Raw genomic sequence first — 17,500 nt, 5'->3', positions numbered from 1 at the left:
CTTCACTGTCTGTATACAGAACCAGTCAAATGTTTGGAATTCCAGGGTTTTTGTTAGTTTTTACTATTTTCTACATTGTAGACTTTTTAAATGTTGTAATGTTTTAATTTAACCTTTCTTTAACTAATACTAGTGAAGACATCAAAACCATGAAATAACACATATAGAATCATGTAGTAACCAAAAAAGTGTTAAACAAATCAAAATATATTTCATATTTTCGATTCTTCAAAGTAGCAACCCTTTGCCTTGATGACAGCTTTGCACAATCTTGGCATTCTCTCAACCTGCTTCATGAGGTAGTCACCTGGAATGCTTTAACCAACAGTCTTGAAGGAGATCCAACTGGTACTGTATATATGGAGGGAGTTATATATATTTTTCCTTCACCCAATCTATAATTGTTTTGCCTTCTCTTCTTCCTCTCTCTCCAACCCCCCCCCCCTACCCCCCCCACACGCACGCACGCACGCACACACACACAAACATGCCCCCCACTACACTAAACCCACTACCCTCCCCACTCACCTATGAAGGAGGTTTCTCCCAGATACCCTCGTCGTTTGAGGACCACCTCCAGGAAGGCGTCCTGCTCGTCCACAACGTAGCGCTCTCTCTCCAGAGAGATCCAGGACCAGTCCAGACGGAACTGTTGCTCCTTCAGCTTGTTTCCACCTGGACACAATACACCGCCACACACAGGTATAGGCATTACAATACACATTAATAGGCTCGGGATCCTAGAGAGAAAAAAAACACTCACAGATATGAATTACAAAACATGTCACTGAACATGTTGAATATACGCACAAATTACAAATTAAATACAGGTCACTAAATTAAATCACTGGCATCAATACCAGTATCAAACGATTTCAGTTAAACTACTGCAACTTTAGAGAGAGAGAGAGAGAGAGAGAGAGAGAGAGAGAGAGAGAGAGAGAGAGAGAGAGAGAGAGAGAGAGAGAGAGAGAGAGAGAAACAGAGAGGGCGAGAGAGAGAGAGGGGGAGAGAGAGATAGAGACAGAGACAGAGAGAGAGATAGATACAGAGAGAGAGGGGGAGAGAGAGAGAGAGAGAGAGGGGGGGAGAGAGAGAGAGAGAGAGAGAGGGGGAGAGAGAGAGACAGACAGACAGAGAGAGAGGGGGAGGAGCTAAGGTAAACTGAATGAATAGATAGAGAGGTCAAAGGTTACTTCCTCTCCTCCACCTGTATCATCCCTCTCATCCCTCGCTCATGTCATCTCTTGCTTTTGAAGTTTTGCTAAAAGGAGGATCAACTCCTTGGGGGTGATGGCTGCCAGTCATAATGCAGAACTGGCCTCTGACGAGAAGAAACCTTCCTCTTGTGTTTTTAGTCATTTCCACTGTCTGCACATTGGTTGAAGTGTGTTTGTGTTCAGTGTGTGTGTTCAGTGTGTGTGTGAGAGTGAGAGTGAGAGTGTTTGCTTTCCCCTGACAACCTGCGCCCACAGTAAAACCCACAGTAATTGCAGCAATGTACACAGAGTATGTTGAGAGAGAGGGCGAGAGAGCGAGAGAGCGCGCGAGAGAGGGGGGGTGGGGGGGAGAGGGAGAGAGAGAGGGAGAGAGGGGGGAGAGGGAGAGAGAGGGAGAGATGGGGGAAGAAAGGGAGAGAGGGGGAAGAGAGAGGGAGAGCGAGGGGGGGAGAGAGGAAGAGCGAGGGGGGAGAGAGGAAGAGCGAGGGGGGGAGATAGGGAGAGAGAGGGAGAGAGAGCGCAAGAGAGAGAGAGAGAGAGAGAGCGCAAGAGAGGAAATTAGAGAGGGGGAGAGATAATTAGAGGGGGAGAGATAATTAGAGAGACAGACAGACAGACAGACAGACAGACAGACAGACAGACAGACAGACAGACAGACAGACAGACAGACAGACAGACAGACAGACAGACAGACAGACAGACAGACAGACAGACAGACAGACAGACAGACAGAGACTCAAAATTGAGCTCAGGTGCATCCTGTTTCCATTGATCATCCTTGAGATGTTTCTACAACTTGATTGGAGTCCATCTGTGGTAAATTCAATTGATTGGACATGACTTGGAAAGGTACACACCTGTCTATTTAAGGTCCCACTGTTGACAGTGCATATCAGAGCACAAATCAAGTCTCCGAGACAGGATTGTGTCGAGACACAGATCTGGGGAAGGGAACCAAAACATTTCTGCAGCATTGAAGAAAAAGAACACAGTGGCCTCCATCATTCTTAAATGGAAGAACCAGCAAGACTCTTCCTAGAGCTGGCCACCCAGCAAACCTGAGCTCCTTTAACATACCAGTACCGATTGTTGGCAATCGGGGGAGAAGGGTCTTGGTCAGGGAGGTGACAAAGAACCTGATGCTCACTCTGACAGAGCTCCAGAGTTCCTCTGAGGAGATGGGAGAACCTTCCAGAAGGACAACCATCTCTGCAGCACTCCACCAACCAGGCCTTTATGATAGAGTGGCCAGACGGAAGCCACTCCTCAGTAAAAGGCACATGACAGTCCGCTTGGAGTTTGCCAAAAGGCACCTTAAGACTCTCAGACCATGAGAAACAAGATTCTACAGTCATAGGATGAACTTATATAGTATACACAGACACATCTTCAAAACCCTAGCCTTTTAGGGGCCCTTTTGAGATTTAGATGGAGGGCCCCCCGCCTCACGGCAGAAAGAAAACATTTTGTTTTAAAGTTAATTTCCTGCAATTCTCCACATTTTGCCATGTGAGAAAATGTTGCAATTTTAAAAACATGTTTCTGGCAATTCTCCACATTTTGCCATGACTCATGTCATGTTAGTTTGATATCTGAGTGAGACTGAATAACACTATTAATGGGGTTCTCCTGGAGGTCAAGGCCCCTAGGCACGTGCCCTGCATATTCCCAACACGTTTAGATAGCTGGATAGACTAACTACCAATCAAACACCCAAATCCTTTTGGTTGCTGGAGTCATTTTCATTCTGGGACGTTTCCCTTTCCATATAAAATTCAAGACTGAGCTTCTAATTTTTTCTCAGTACCCTAAAGGAAGCATGCTAACAATGAAACGTAGTCTAGGCACGACATACATTTTGACCATCGAAATTCAAACTTGATAAATTTAACGTTGATTAAACCATCTTTAGTTTTGACATGTTTGTAGTTCTTCGAAAACAATTTTATCTATAGAGTGAAAAATGTCATTGTCCAGGTATTGAAAGCGGGTCACAATTGGTATCTTTGATTCAACAGATTCAACAGCTTTTATTAAGTAGGAGCAAAGATGATTTAATTAAGTTAATCATATAATTTAATATACTGCTGAATTGTCTGAATATACCTAATATTATAATATACCTAATACATTAGGAAGGGATTGTGGTACATTGGCAAGGTGCAATAATATGGCATTTGCATATAATGACATTTCGTCGCCCGTGTTCTTTGTTCTATATCTTGCGGGAAATTTTTTTGAGCTAAAGGCTCCAATGATAGGACCAATAGGAGGCTAGACGCTGGATGAGTTTTCTGTCGCGAGTTCTCTGTCGCGACGTTCTCTGTCGCGAGGTTCTCTGTCGCGAGGTTCTCTGTCGCGAGGTTCTCTGTTGCAAGTTCTCTGTCGCGACTTCTCTGTCGCGAGGTTCTCTGTCGCGAGGTTCTCTGTCGCAAGTTCTCTGTCGCGAGGTTCTCTGTCGCGAGGTTCTCTGTCGCGAGGTTCTCTGTCGCAAGTTCTCTGTCGCAAGTTCTCTGTCGCAAGTTCTCTGTCGCGAGGATCTCTGTCGCAAGGTTCTCTGTCGCAAGTTCTCTGTCGCGAGGTTCTCTGTCGCGAGGTTCTCTGTCGCGAGGTTCTCTGTCGTGAGTTCTCTGTCGCGAGTTCTCTGTTTGATGGCGAACTGTGAGGAGAATTTGGTTACCAGTCAAGACCATCGCAGAGGGGTTACTATACAATGTTTTTAACATACATGTACATACATACATTTCAAATTAATCTGATCATGTATGTTAATCAATTGTAAACAAATCTGATCATGTACATCCATTTCAAATTAATCTGATCATGTATGTTAATCAATTGTAAACGAATCTGATCATGTACATCCATTTCAAATTAATCTGATCATGTATGTTAATCAATTGTAAACGAATCTGATCATGTACATCCATTTCAAATTAATCTGATCATGTATGTTAATCAATTGTAAACGAATCTGATGATGTACATCCATTTTAAACTAATCTGATCATGTACATCTATTTCAAATTAATCTGATCATGTATGTTAATCAATTGTAAACGAATCTGATGAGGTACATCCATTTTAAACTAATCTGATCATGTACATCCATTTCAAATTAATCTGATCATGTATGTTTATCAATTGTAAACGGATCTGATGATGTACATCCATTTTAAACTAATCTGATCATGTATGTTTATCAATTGTAACTGAATCTGATCATGTACATCCATTTTAAACGAATTCGATCATGTACATACAGTACATCCATTTTAAACTAATCTGATCATGTACATACAGTACATCCATTTTAAACGAATCCGATCATGTACATACAGTACATCCATTTTAAATGAATCCGATCATGTATGCGTGTACTCCTATGTATGCATGCCATGTCTGCTGAATATCACGCCAGCCAACTCTGTCAGAACGGGATTCCCAAAGGTGAAGCACTGATATCGAGTTTAATCCCTTGAATCGAATAACCTTTTCAGCAGCGTGTGTGTGTGTGTGTGTGTGTGTGTGTGTGTGTGTGTGTGTGTGTGTGTGTGTGTGTGTGTGTGTGTGTGTGTGTGTGTGTGTGTGTGTGTGTGTGTGTGTGTGTGTGTGTGTGTGTGTGTGTGTATTTTAATAACGGTAAAAGCTGAAGCAGTCATGCAGAGTGTGATTTCTCCAGGCCTGTAGGCCAACCATCTCTCTCAAAGCACTAACTAAGTCCACACCCAAAAACACACACACAGACACACACACACACACACACAAAGACACACACAAAAACACACACACACACACACACACACACAAAGACACACATAAAGACACACACACACACACACAAAGAAACACACACAAAGACACACACACACAAAGAAACACACACAAAGACACACACACACACACACACACACACACACACACACACACACACACACACACACACACACACACACACACACACACACACACACACACACACACACACACACACACACACACACACACACACACGCAGCAGCAGCTGAGGTTCTCTTCATAAAAAACAAAGCCCCAGTCTAGTTAATACCAGTGGTAGTTAGTGGACTATAACAAAGCCCCAGTCTAGTTAAAACCAGTGGTAGTTAGTGGACTAAAACAAAGCCCCAGTCTAGTTAATACCAGTGGTAGTTAGTGGACTAAAACAAAGCCCCAGTCTAGTTAATACCAGTGGTAGTTAGTGGACTATAACAAAGCCCCAGTCTAGTTAATACCAGTGGTAGTTAGTGGACTATAACAAAGCCCCAGTCTAGTTAATACCACTGGTAGTTAGTGGACTAAAACAAAGCCCCAGTCTAGTTAATACCAGTGGTAGTTAGTGGACTATAACAAAGCCCCAGTCTAGTTAATACCAGTGGTAGTTAGTGGACTATAACAAAGCCCCAGTCTAGTTAATACCACTGGTAGTTAGTGGACTAAAACAAAGCCCCAGTCTAGTTAATACCAGTGGTAGTTAGTGGACTATAACAAAGCCCCAGTCTAGTTAATACCAGTGGTAGTTAGTGGACTAAAACAAAGCCCAAGTCTAGTTAATACCACTGGTAGTTAGTGGACTATAACAAAGCCCCAGTCTAGTTAATACCAGTGGTAGTTAGTGGACTATAACAAAGCCCCAGTCTAGTTAATACCAGTGGTAGTTAGTGGACTATAACAAAGCCCCAGTCTAGTTAATACCAGTGGTAGTTAGTGGACTATAACAAAGCCCCAGTCTAGTTAATACCAGTGGTAGTTAGTGGACTATAACAAAGCCCCAGTCTAGTTAATACCAGTGGTAGTTAGTGGACTATAACAAAGCCCCAGTCTAGTTAGTACCAGTGGTAGTTAGTGGACTAAAACAAAGCCCCAGTCTAGTTCATACCAGTGGTAGTTAGTGGACTATAACAAAGCCCCGGTCTAGTTAATACCAGTGGTAGTTAGTGGACTAAAACAAAGCCCCAGTCTAGTTAATACCAGTGGTAGTTAGTGGACTATAACAAAGCCCCAGTCTAGTTAATACCAGTGGTAGTTAGTGGACTATAACAAAGCCTAGTCTAGTTAATACCAGTGGTAGTTAGTGGACTATAACAAAGCCTAGACTAGTTAATACCAGTGGTAGTTAGTGGACTATAACAAAGCCTAGTCTACTTAATACCAGTGGTAGTTAGTGGACTAAAACAAGGCCCCAGTCTAGTTCATACCAGTGGTAGTTAGTGGACTATAACAAAGCCTCAGTCTAGTTAATACCAGTGGTAGTTAGTGGACTAAAACAAAGCCCCAGTCTAGTTAATACCAGTGGAAGTTAGTGGACTATAACAAAGCCTCAGTCTAGTTAATACCAGTGGTAGTTAGTGGACTAAAACAAAGCCCCAGTCTAGTTAATACCAGTGGTAGTTAGTGGACTATAACAAAGCCTCAGTCTAGTTAATACCAGTGGTAGTTAGTGGACTATAACAAAGCCTCAGTCTAGTTAATACCAGTGGTAGTTAGTGGACTAAAACAAAGCCCCAGTCTAGTTAATACCAGTGGTAGTTAGTGGACTATAACAAAGCCTCGGTCTAGTTAATACCAGTGGTAGTTAATGGACTATAACAAAGCCCCAGTCTAGTTAATACCAGTGGTAGTTAAGGGACTAAAACAAAGCCTCAGTCTAGTTAAAACCAGTGGTAGTTAGTGGACTATAACAAAGCCCCAGTCTAGTTAATACCAGTGGTAGTTAGTGGACTGAAACAAAGCCCCAGTCTAGTTCATACCAGTGGTAGTTAGTGGACTATAACAAAGCCCCAGTCTAGTTAATACCAGTGGTAGTTAGTGGACTAAAACAAAGCCCCAGTCTAGTTAATACCAGTGGTAGTTAGTGGACTATAACAAAGCCTCGGTCTAGTTAATACCAGTGGTAGTTAGTGGACTATAACAAAGCCCCAGTCTAGTTAATACCAGTGGTAGTTAGTGGACTAAAACAAAGCCCCAGTCTAGTTAATACCAGTGGTAGTTAGTGGACTATAACAAAGCCCCAGTCTAGTTAATACCACTGGTAGTTAGTGGACTAAAACAAAGCCCCAGTCTAGTTAATACCAGTGGTAGTTAGTGGACTATAACAAAGCCCCAGTCTAGTTAATACCAGTGGTAGTTAGTGGACTAAAACAAAGCCCAAGTCTAGTTAATACCACTGGTAGTTAGTGGACTATAACAAAGCCCCAGTCTAGTTAATACCAGTGGTAGTTAGTGGACTATAACAAAGCCCCAGTCTAGTTAATACCAGTGGTAGTTAGTGGACTATAACAAAGCCCCAGTCTAGTTAATACCAGTGGTAGTTAGTGGACTATAACAAAGCCCCAGTCTAGTTAATACCAGTGGTAGTTAGTGGACTATAACAAAGCCCCAGTCTAGTTAGTACCAGTGGTAGTTAGTGGACTAAAACAAAGCCCCAGTCTAGTTCATACCAGTGGTAGTTAGTGGACTATAACAAAGCCCCGGTCTAGTTAATACCAGTGGTAGTTAGTGGACTATAACAAAGCCCCAGTCTAGTTAATACCAGTGGTAGTTAGTGGACTATAACAAAGCCCCAGTCTAGTTAATACCAGTGGTAGTTAGTGGACTATAACAAAGCCCCAGTCTAGTTAATACCAGTGGTAGTTAGTGGACTATAACAAAGCCCCAGTCTAGTTAATACCAGTGGTAGTTAGTGGACTATAACAAAGCCTCAGTCTAGTTAATACCAGTGGTAGTTAGTGGACTATAACAAAGCCCCAGTCTAGTTAATACCAGTGGAAGTTAGTGGACTATAACAAAGCCCCAGTCTAGTTAATACCAGTGGTAGTTAGTGGACTATAACAAAGCCCCAGTCTAGTTAATAGCCAGTTGTAGTTAGTGGACTATAACAAAGCCCCAGTCTAGTTAATACCAGTGGTAGTTAGTGGACTATAACAAAGCCCCAGTCTAGTTAATACCAGTGGTAGTTAGTGGACTATAACAAAGCCCCAGTCTAGTTAATACCAGTGGTAGTTAGTGGACTATAACAAAGCCCCAGTCTAGTTAATACCAGTGGTAGTTAGTGGACTATAACAAAGCCTCGGTCTAGTTAATACCAGTGGTAGTTAATGGACTAAAACAAAGCCCCAGTCTAGTTAATACCAGTGGTAGTTAGTGGACTAAAACAAAGCCCCAGTCTAGTTAATACCAGTGGTAGTTAGTGGACTATAACAAAGCCCCAGTCTAGTTAATACCAGTGGTAGTTAGTGGACTATAACAAAGCCCCAGTCTAGTTAATACCAGTGGTAGTTAGTGGACTATAACAAAGGCTCGGTCTAGTTAATACCAGTGGTAGTTAAGGGACTAAAACAAAGCCTCAGTCTAGTTAATACCAGTGGTAGTTAGTGGACTATAACAAAGCCTAGACTAGTTAATACCAGTGGTAGTTAGTGGACTATAACAAAGCCCCAGTCTAGTTAAAACCAGTGGTAGTTAGTGGACTATAACAAAGCCCCAGTCTAGTTAATACCAGTGGTAGTTAGTGGACTGAAACAAAGCCCCAGTCTAGTTAATACCAGTGGTAGTTAGTGGACTATAACAAAGCCCCAGTCTAGTTAATACCAGTGGTAGTTAGTGGACTGAAACAAAGCCCCAGTCTAGTTCATACCAGTGGTAGTTAGTGGACTGAAACAAAGCCCCAGTCTAGTTCATACCAGTGGTAGTTAGTGGACTGAAACAAAGCCCCAGTCTAGTTCATACCAGTGGTAGTTAGTGGACTATAACAAAGCCCCAGTCTAGTTAATACCACTGGTAGTTAGTGGACTGAAACAAAGCCCCAGTCTAGTTAATACCAGTGGTAGTTAGTGGACTATAACAAAGCCCCAGTCTAGTTAATACCAGTGGTAGTTAGTGGACTGAAACAAAGCCCCAGTCTAGTTCATACCAGTGGTAGTTAGTGGACTATAACAAAGCCCCAGTCTAGTTAATACCAGTGGTAGTTAGTGGACTATAACAAAGCCTCGGTCTAGTTAATACCAGTGGTAGTTAGTGGACTAAAACAAAGCCCCAGTCTAGTTAATACCAGCGGTAGTTAGTGGACTAAAACAAAGCCCCGGTCTAGTTAATACCAGTGGTAGTTAGTGGACTAAAACAAAGCCCAGGTCTAGTTAATACCAGTGGTAGTTAGTGGACTAAAACAAAGCCCCAGCCTAGTTAATACCAGTGGTAGTTAGTGGACTAAAACAAAGCCCCAGTCTAGTTAATACCAGTGGTAGTTAGTGGACTATAACAAAGCCTCGGTCTAGTTAATACCAGTGGTAGTTAATGGACTAAAACAAAGCCCCAGTCTAGTTAATACCAGTGGTAGTTAAGGGACTAAAACAAAGCCTCAGTCTAGTTAAAACCAGTGGTAGTTAGTGGACTATAACAAAGCCCCAGTCTAGTTAATACCAGTGGTAGTTAGTGGACTGAAACAAAGCCCCAGTCTAGTTCATACCAGTGGTAGTTAGTGGACTGAAACAAAGCCCCAGTCTAGTTAATAGCCAGTTGTAGTTAGTGGACTATAACAAAGCCCCAGTCTAGTTAATACCAGTGGTAGTTAGTGGACTATAACAAAGCCCCAGTCTAGTTAATACCAGTGGTAGTTAGTGGACTATAACAAAGCCCCGGTCTAGTTAATACCAGTGGTAGTTAGTGGACTATAACAAAGCCTCGGTCTAGTTAATACCAGTGGTAGTTAATGGACTAAAACAAAGCCCCAGTCTAGTTAATACCAGTGGTAGTTAAGGGACTAAAACAAAGCCTCAGTCTAGTTAAAACCAGTGGCAGTTAGTGGACTATAACAAAGCCCCAGTCTAGTTAATACCAGTGGTAGTTAGTGGACTGAAACAAAACCCCAGTCTAGTTCAAACCAGTGGTAGTTAGTGGACTATAACAAAGCCCCAGTCTAGTTAATAGCCAGTTGTAGTTAGTGGACTATAACAAAGCCCCAGTCTAGTTAATACCAGTGGTAGTTAGTGGACTATAACAAAGCCCCAGTCTAGTTAATACCAGTGGTAGTTAGTGGCCTAAAACAATGCCCCAGTCTAGTTAATACCACTGGTAGTTAGTGGACTATAACAAAGCCCCAGTCTAGTTAATACCAGTGGTAGTTAGTGGACTATAACAAAGCCCCAGTCTAGTTAATACCAGTGGTATTTAGTGGACTATAACAAAGCCCCAGTCTAGTTAATACCAGTGGTAGTTAGTGGACTATAACAAAGCCCCAGTCTAGTTAATACCAGTGGTAGTTAAGGGACTAAAACAAAGCCCCAGTCTAGTTAAAACCAGTGGCAGTTAGTGGACTATAACAAAGCCCCAGTCTAGTTAATACCAGTGGTAGTTAGTGGACTGAAACAAAGCCCCAGTCTAGTTCATACCAGTGGTAGTTAGTGGACTATAACAAAGCCCCAGTCTAGTTAATAGCCAGTTGTAGTTAGTGGACTATAACAAAGCCCCAGTCTAGTTAATACCAGTGGTAGTTAGTGGACTATAACAAAGCCCCAGTCTAGTTAATACCAGTGGTAGTTAGTGGCCTAAAACAATGCCCCAGTCTAGTTAATACCACTGGTAGTTAGTGGACTATAACAAAGCCCCAGTCTAGTTAATACCAGTGGTAGTTAGTGGACTAAAACAAAGCCCCAGTCTAGTTAATACCATTGGTAGTTAGTGGACTAAAACAAAGCCCCAGTCTAGTTAATACCAGTGGTAGTTAGTGGACTATAACAAAGCCCCAGTCTAGTTAATACCAGTGGTAGTTAGTGGACTATAACAAAGCCCCAGTCTAGTTAATACCAGTGGTAGTTAGTGGACTATAACAAAGCCTCGGTCTAGTTAATACCAGTGGTAGTTAGTGGACTAAAACAAAGCCCCAGTCTAGTTAATACCAGCGGTAGTTAGTGGACTAAAACAAAGCCCCGGTCTAGTTAATACCAGTGGTAGTTAGTGGACTAAAACAAAGCCCCGGTCTAGTTAATACCAGTGGTAGTTAGTGGACTAAAACAAAGCCCCAGCCTAGTTAATACCAGTGGTAGTTAGTGGACTAAAACAAAGCCCCAGTCTAGTTAATACCAGTGGTAGTTAGTGGACTATAACAAAGCCTCGGTCTAGTTAATACCAGTGGTAGTTAATGGACTAAAACAAAGCCCCAGTCTAGTTAATACCAGTGGTAGTTAAGGGACTAAAACAAAGCCTCAGTCTAGTTAAAACCAGTGGTAGTTAGTGGACTATAACAAAGCCCCAGTCTAGTTAATACCAGTGGTAGTTAGTGGACTGAAACAAAGCCCCAGTCTAGTTCATACCAGTGGTAGTTAGTGGACTGAAACAAAGCCCCAGTCTAGTTAATAGCCAGTTGTAGTTAGTGGACTATAACAAAGCCCCAGTCTAGTTAATACCAGTGGTAGTTAGTGGACTATAACAAAGCCCCAGTCTAGTTAATACCAGTGGTAGTTAGTGGACTATAACAAAGCCCCGGTCTAGTTAATACCAGTGGTAGTTAGTGGACTATAACAAAGCCTCGGTCTAGTTAATACCAGTGGTAGTTAATGGACTAAAACAAAGCCCCAGTCTAGTTAATACCAGTGGTAGTTAAGGGACTAAAACAAAGCCTCAGTCTAGTTAAAACCAGTGGCAGTTAGTGGACTATAACAAAGCCCCAGTCTAGTTAATACCAGTGGTAGTTAGTGGACTGAAACAAAACCCCAGTCTAGTTCAAACCAGTGGTAGTTAGTGGACTATAACAAAGCCCCAGTCTAGTTAATAGCCAGTTGTAGTTAGTGGACTATAACAAAGCCCCAGTCTAGTTAATACCAGTGGTAGTTAGTGGACTATAACAAAGCCCCAGTCTAGTTAATACCAGTGGTAGTTAGTGGCCTAAAACAATGCCCCAGTCTAGTTAATACCACTGGTAGTTAGTGGACTATAACAAAGCCCCAGTCTAGTTAATACCAGTGGTAGTTAGTGGACTATAACAAAGCCCCAGTCTAGTTAATACCAGTGGTAGTTAGTGGACTATAACAAAGCCCCAGTCTAGTTAATACCAGTGGTAGTTAGTGGACTATAACAAAGCCCCAGTCTAGTTAATACCAGTGGTAGTTAAGGGACTAAAACAAAGCCCCAGTCTAGTTAAAACCAGTGGCAGTTAGTGGACTATAACAAAGCCCCAGTCTAGTTAATACCAGTGGTAGTTAGTGGACTGAAACAAAGCCCCAGTCTAGTTCATACCAGTGGTAGTTAGTGGACTATAACAAAGCCCCAGTCTAGTTAATAGCCAGTTGTAGTTAGTGGACTATAACAAAGCCCCAGTCTAGTTAATACCAGTGGTAGTTAGTGGACTATAACAAAGCCCCAGTCTAGTTAATACCAGTGGTAGTTAGTGGCCTAAAACAATGCCCCAGTCTAGTTAATACCACTGGTAGTTAGTGGACTATAACAAAGCCCCAGTCTAGTTAATACCAGTGGTAGTTAGTGGACTAAAACAAAGCCCCAGTCTAGTTAATACCATTGGTAGTTAGTGGACTAAAACAAAGCCCCAGTCTAGTTAATACCAGTGGTAGTTAGTGGACTATAACAAAGCCCCAGTCTAGTTAATACCAGTGGTAGTTAGTGGACTATAACAAAGCCCCAGTCTAGTTAATACCAGTGGTAGTTAGTGGACTATAACAAAGCCCCAGTCTAGTTAATACCAGTGGTAGTTAGTGGCCTAAAACAATGCCCCAGTCTAGTTAATACCACTGGTAGTTAGTGGACTATAACAAAGCCCCAGTCTAGTTAATACCAGTGGTAGTTAGTGGACTAAAACAAAGCCCCAGTCTAGTTAATACCATTGGTAGTTAGTGGACTAAAACAAAGCCCCAGTCTAGTTAATACCAGTGGTAGTTAGTGGACTATAACAAAGCCCCAGTCTAGTTAATACCAGTGGTAGTTAGTGGACTATAACAAAGCCCCAGTCTAGTTAATACCAGTGGTAGTTAGAGGACTATAACAAAGCCCCAGTCTAGTTAATACCACTGGTAGTTAGTGGACTAAAACAAAGCCCCAGTCTAGTTAATACCATTGGTAGTTAGTGGACTAAAACAAAGCCCCAGTCTAGTTAAAACCAGTGGTAGTTAGTGGACTAAAACAAAGCCTCAGTCTAGTTAAAACCAGTGGCAGTTAGTGGACTATAACAAAGCCCCAGTCTAGTTAATACCAGTGGTAGTTAGTGGCCTAAAACAATGCCCCAGTCTAGTTAATACCACTGGTAGTTAGTGGACTATAACAAAGCCCCAGTCTAGTTAATACCAGTGGTAGTTAGTGGACTAAAACAAAGCCCCAGTCTAGTTAATACCATTGGTAGTTAGTGGACTAAAACAAAGCCCCAGTCTAGTTAATACCAGTGGTAGTTAGTGGACTATAACAAAGCCCCAGTCTAGTTAATACCAGTGGTAGTTAGTGGACTATAACAAAGCCCCAGTCTAGTTAATACCAGTGGTAGTTAGTGGACTATAACAAAGCCCCAGTCTAGTTAATACCAGTGGTAGTTAGTGGCCTAAAACAATGCCCCAGTCTAGTTAATACCACTGGTAGTTAGTGGACTATAACAAAGCCCCAGTCTAGTTAATACCAGTGGTAGTTAGTGGACTAAAACAAAGCCCCAGTCTAGTTAATACCATTGGTAGTTAGTGGACTAAAACAAAGCCCCAGTCTAGTTAATACCAGTGGTAGTTAGTGGACTATAACAAAGCCCCAGTCTAGTTAATACCAGTGGTAGTTAGTGGACTATAACAAAGCCCCAGTCTAGTTAATACCAGTGGTAGTTAGAGGACTATAACAAAGCCCCAGTCTAGTTAATACCACTGGTAGTTAGTGGACTAAAACAAAGCCCCAGTCTAGTTAATACCATTGGTAGTTAGTGGACTAAAACAAAGCCCCAGTCTAGTTAAAACCAGTGGTAGTTAGTGGACTAAAACAAAGCCTCAGTCTAGTTAAAACCAGTGGCAGTTAGTGGACTATAACAAAGCCCCAGTCTAGTTAATACCAGTGGTAGTTAGTGGACTGAAACAAAGCCCCAGTCTAGTTCATACCAGTGGTAGTTAGTGGACTATAACAAAGCCCCAGTCTAGTTAATAGCCAGTTGTAGTTAGTGGACTATAACAAAGCCCCAGTCTAGTTAATACCAGTGGTAGTTAGTGGACTATAACAAAGCCCCAGTCTAGTTAATACCAGTGGTAGTTAGTGGCCTAAAACAATGCCCCAGTCTAGTTAATACCACTGTTAGTTAGTGGACTATAACAAAGCCCCAGTCTAGTTAATACCATTGGTAGTTAGTGGACTAAAACAAAGCCCCAGTCTAGTTAATACCATTGGTAGTTAGTGGACTAAAACAAAGCCCCAGTCTAGTTAATACCAGTGGTAGTTAGTGGACTATAACAAAGCCCCAGTCTAGTTAATACCAGTGGTAGTTAGAGGACTATAACAAAGCCCCAGTCTAGTTAATACCACTGGTAGTTAGTGGACTAAAACAAAGCCCCAGTCTAGTTAATACCATTGGTAGTTAGTGGACTAAAACAAAGCCCCAGTCTAGTTAAAACCAGTGGTAGTTAGTGGACTAAAACAAAGCCCCAGTCTAGTTAATACCAGTGGTAGTTAGTGGACCATAACAAAGCCCCAGACTGCCGTGCCAATATATCCTCCATACTCCGGCTTCGAGGCCACTATCAGTTTTCTACAATGGGATACCAACATATTAAAATAATGATTGACATATTTTCATTATGCACTGCACTGAGGCTAGGAAACATTGTCACCACCGATAAGTCCACAATAATCAAGAATTTCAATAAGCATTTCTCTACGGCTGGCCATGCTTTTGTCACGCCCTGACCTTAGAGTTCCTTATTATTCTCTATGTTTGGTTAGGTCAGGGTGTGACTCGGGTGGGAAAGTCTATGTTTTCTATTTCTTTGTTTTTGGCCGAGTGTGGTTCCCAATCAGAGGCAGCTGTCTATCGTTGTCTCTGATTGGGGATCATACATAAGTTGTCATTTTCCTTTTGGGTTTTGTGGGATCTTGTTTTTTGTTTAGTCTTTCTGCCTGACAGAACTGTGCGCTTTCGTTTTCACGTTTGTTATTTTGTTTGAGTGTTTTTTGAAATAAAAGAATCATGAACACTTTCCACGCTGCGCTTTGGTCCACTCATCCTTTTACAAACGAGAGCCCTAACAGCTTTCCTCCTGGCTACCCCAACCCCGGACAACAGCTCCGCACCCCCCACAGCTACTCGCCCAAGCCTCCCCATTTTCTCCTCCACCCAAATCCAGATAGCAGATGTTCTGAAAGCTCTGCAAAGCCTGGACCCGTACAAATCAGCTGGGCTAGACAATTTGGACCCTCTGTTTCTAAAATTATCCGCTGCCATTGTTGCAATCCCTATTACCAGTCTGTTCAACCTCTCTTTCGTATCGTCCGAGATCCCTAAAGATTGGAAAGCTGCCGCGGTCATCCCCCTCTTCAAAGGGGTGACACTCTAGACCCAAACTGTTACAGACCTATATCCATCCTGATCCTGCCTTTCTAAAGTCTTCGAAAGCCAAGTTAATAAACAGATCACTGACCATTTCGAATCCCACCGTACCTTCTCCGCTGTGCAATCCGATTTCCGAGCTGGTCATGGGTACACTTCAGCCACGCTCAAGGTACTAAACAATATCATAACCGCCATCGATAAAAGACAGTACTGTGCAGCCATCTTCATCGACCTGGCCAAGGCTTTCGACTCTGTCAATCACCGTATTCTTATCGGTTTCTCAAATGAATGCCTCACCTGGTTCACCAACTACTTCTCAGATAAAGTTCACTGTGTCAAATCAGAGGGCCTGTTGTCCGGACCTCTGGCAGTCTCTATGGGGGTACCACAGGGTTCAATTCACGCTCCGACTCATTTCGCTGTATATATCAACGTTGTCGCTCTTGCTGCGGGTGATTCCCTGATCCACCTCTACGCAGACGACACCATTCTGTATACATTTGGCCCTTCTTTGGACATTGTGTTAACAAACCTCCAGACGAGCTTCAATGCCATACAACACTCCTTCCGTGGCCTCCAACTGCTCTTAAATGCTAGTACATCTAAATTCATGCTTTTCAAGCGATCGCTGCCCGCACCCACCCGCCCGACGAGCATCACTACTCTGGACGGTTCTGACTTAGAATATGTGGACAACTACAAATACCTAGGTGTCTGGCTAGACTGTAAACTCTCTTTCCAGACTCATATTAAACATCTCCAATCCAAAATTAAATCTAGAACCGGCTTCCTATTTCGCAACAAAGCCTCCTTCACTCACGCTGCCAAACATACCCTCGTAAAACTGACTATCCTACCGATCCTCAACTTCGGCGATGTCATTTACAAAATAGCCTCCAACACTCTACCCAGCAAACTGGATGCACTCTATCACAATGCCATCCGTTTTGTCACCAAAGCCCCTTATACCACCCACCACTGCAACCTGTATGCTCTCGTCGGCTGGCCCTCGCTACATATTCGTCGCCAGACCCACTGGCTCCAGGTCATCTATAAGTCTTTGCTAGGTAAAGCTCTGCCTTATCTCAGCTCACTAGTCACCATAGCAGCACCCACCCGTAGCACGCGCTCCAGCAGGTATATCTCATTGGTCATCCCCAAAGCCTACACCACTTTTGGCCGCCTTTCCTTCCAGTTCTCTGCTGCCAGTGACTGGAACGAATTGCAAAAATGGCTGAAGTTGGAGACTTATATCTCCCTCACTCATTTTAAGCATCAGCTATCTGAGCAGCTTACCGATCGCTGCAGCTGTACACAGCCCATCTGTAAATAGCCCATCCAATCTACCTACCTCATCCCCATATTGTTTGTATTTACTATTTTGCTCTTTTGCACACTAGTATTTCTACTTGCACATTGTTATCTGCACATCTATCACTCCATTGTGAACTTGCTAAATTGTAATTACTTCGCTACTATGGCCTATTTGTTGCCTTACCTCCTTACGCCATTTGCACACACTGTATATAAACTTTTTCTGTTGTGTTATTGACTGTATGTTTGTTTATTGTGTAACTCTGTGTTGTTGTTTGTGTCTCACTGCTTTTCTTTATCTTGGCCAGATCGCAGTTGTAAATGAGAACTTGTTCTCAACTGGCCTACCTGGTTACATAAAGGTGAAATAAAAAAACTAATTTAATTAAAAGATTAAAAACTTTATTTTTATGAATTTATTCATACTATTTCATCC

General features: G+C 42.5%; 1 protein-coding gene across 1 annotated transcript in view; it reads right to left on the bottom strand.

Annotated features, from left to right (window-relative positions):
* The window catches only part of LOC120021171 (FRAS1-related extracellular matrix protein 2-like), a 128,603-nt gene that overhangs the window by 53,106 nt on the left and 57,997 nt on the right, over positions 1 to 17,500 (bottom strand). The window contains exon 4 of the mRNA XM_038964809.1: positions 529 to 675. Coding sequence (XP_038820737.1) covers positions 529 to 675 — 147 coding nt within the window. The remainder of the gene's footprint in view (positions 1 to 528; positions 676 to 17,500) is intronic.

This window comes from Salvelinus namaycush, chromosome 26 (genome assembly GCF_016432855.1).
Source record: "Salvelinus namaycush isolate Seneca chromosome 26, SaNama_1.0, whole genome shotgun sequence".
Classification (NCBI taxonomy): Eukaryota; Metazoa; Chordata; class Actinopteri; order Salmoniformes; family Salmonidae; genus Salvelinus; species Salvelinus namaycush.
The sequence above is the reverse complement of the archived record's forward strand: the minus strand, read 5'-3'. Positions and strand labels throughout refer to the sequence as shown.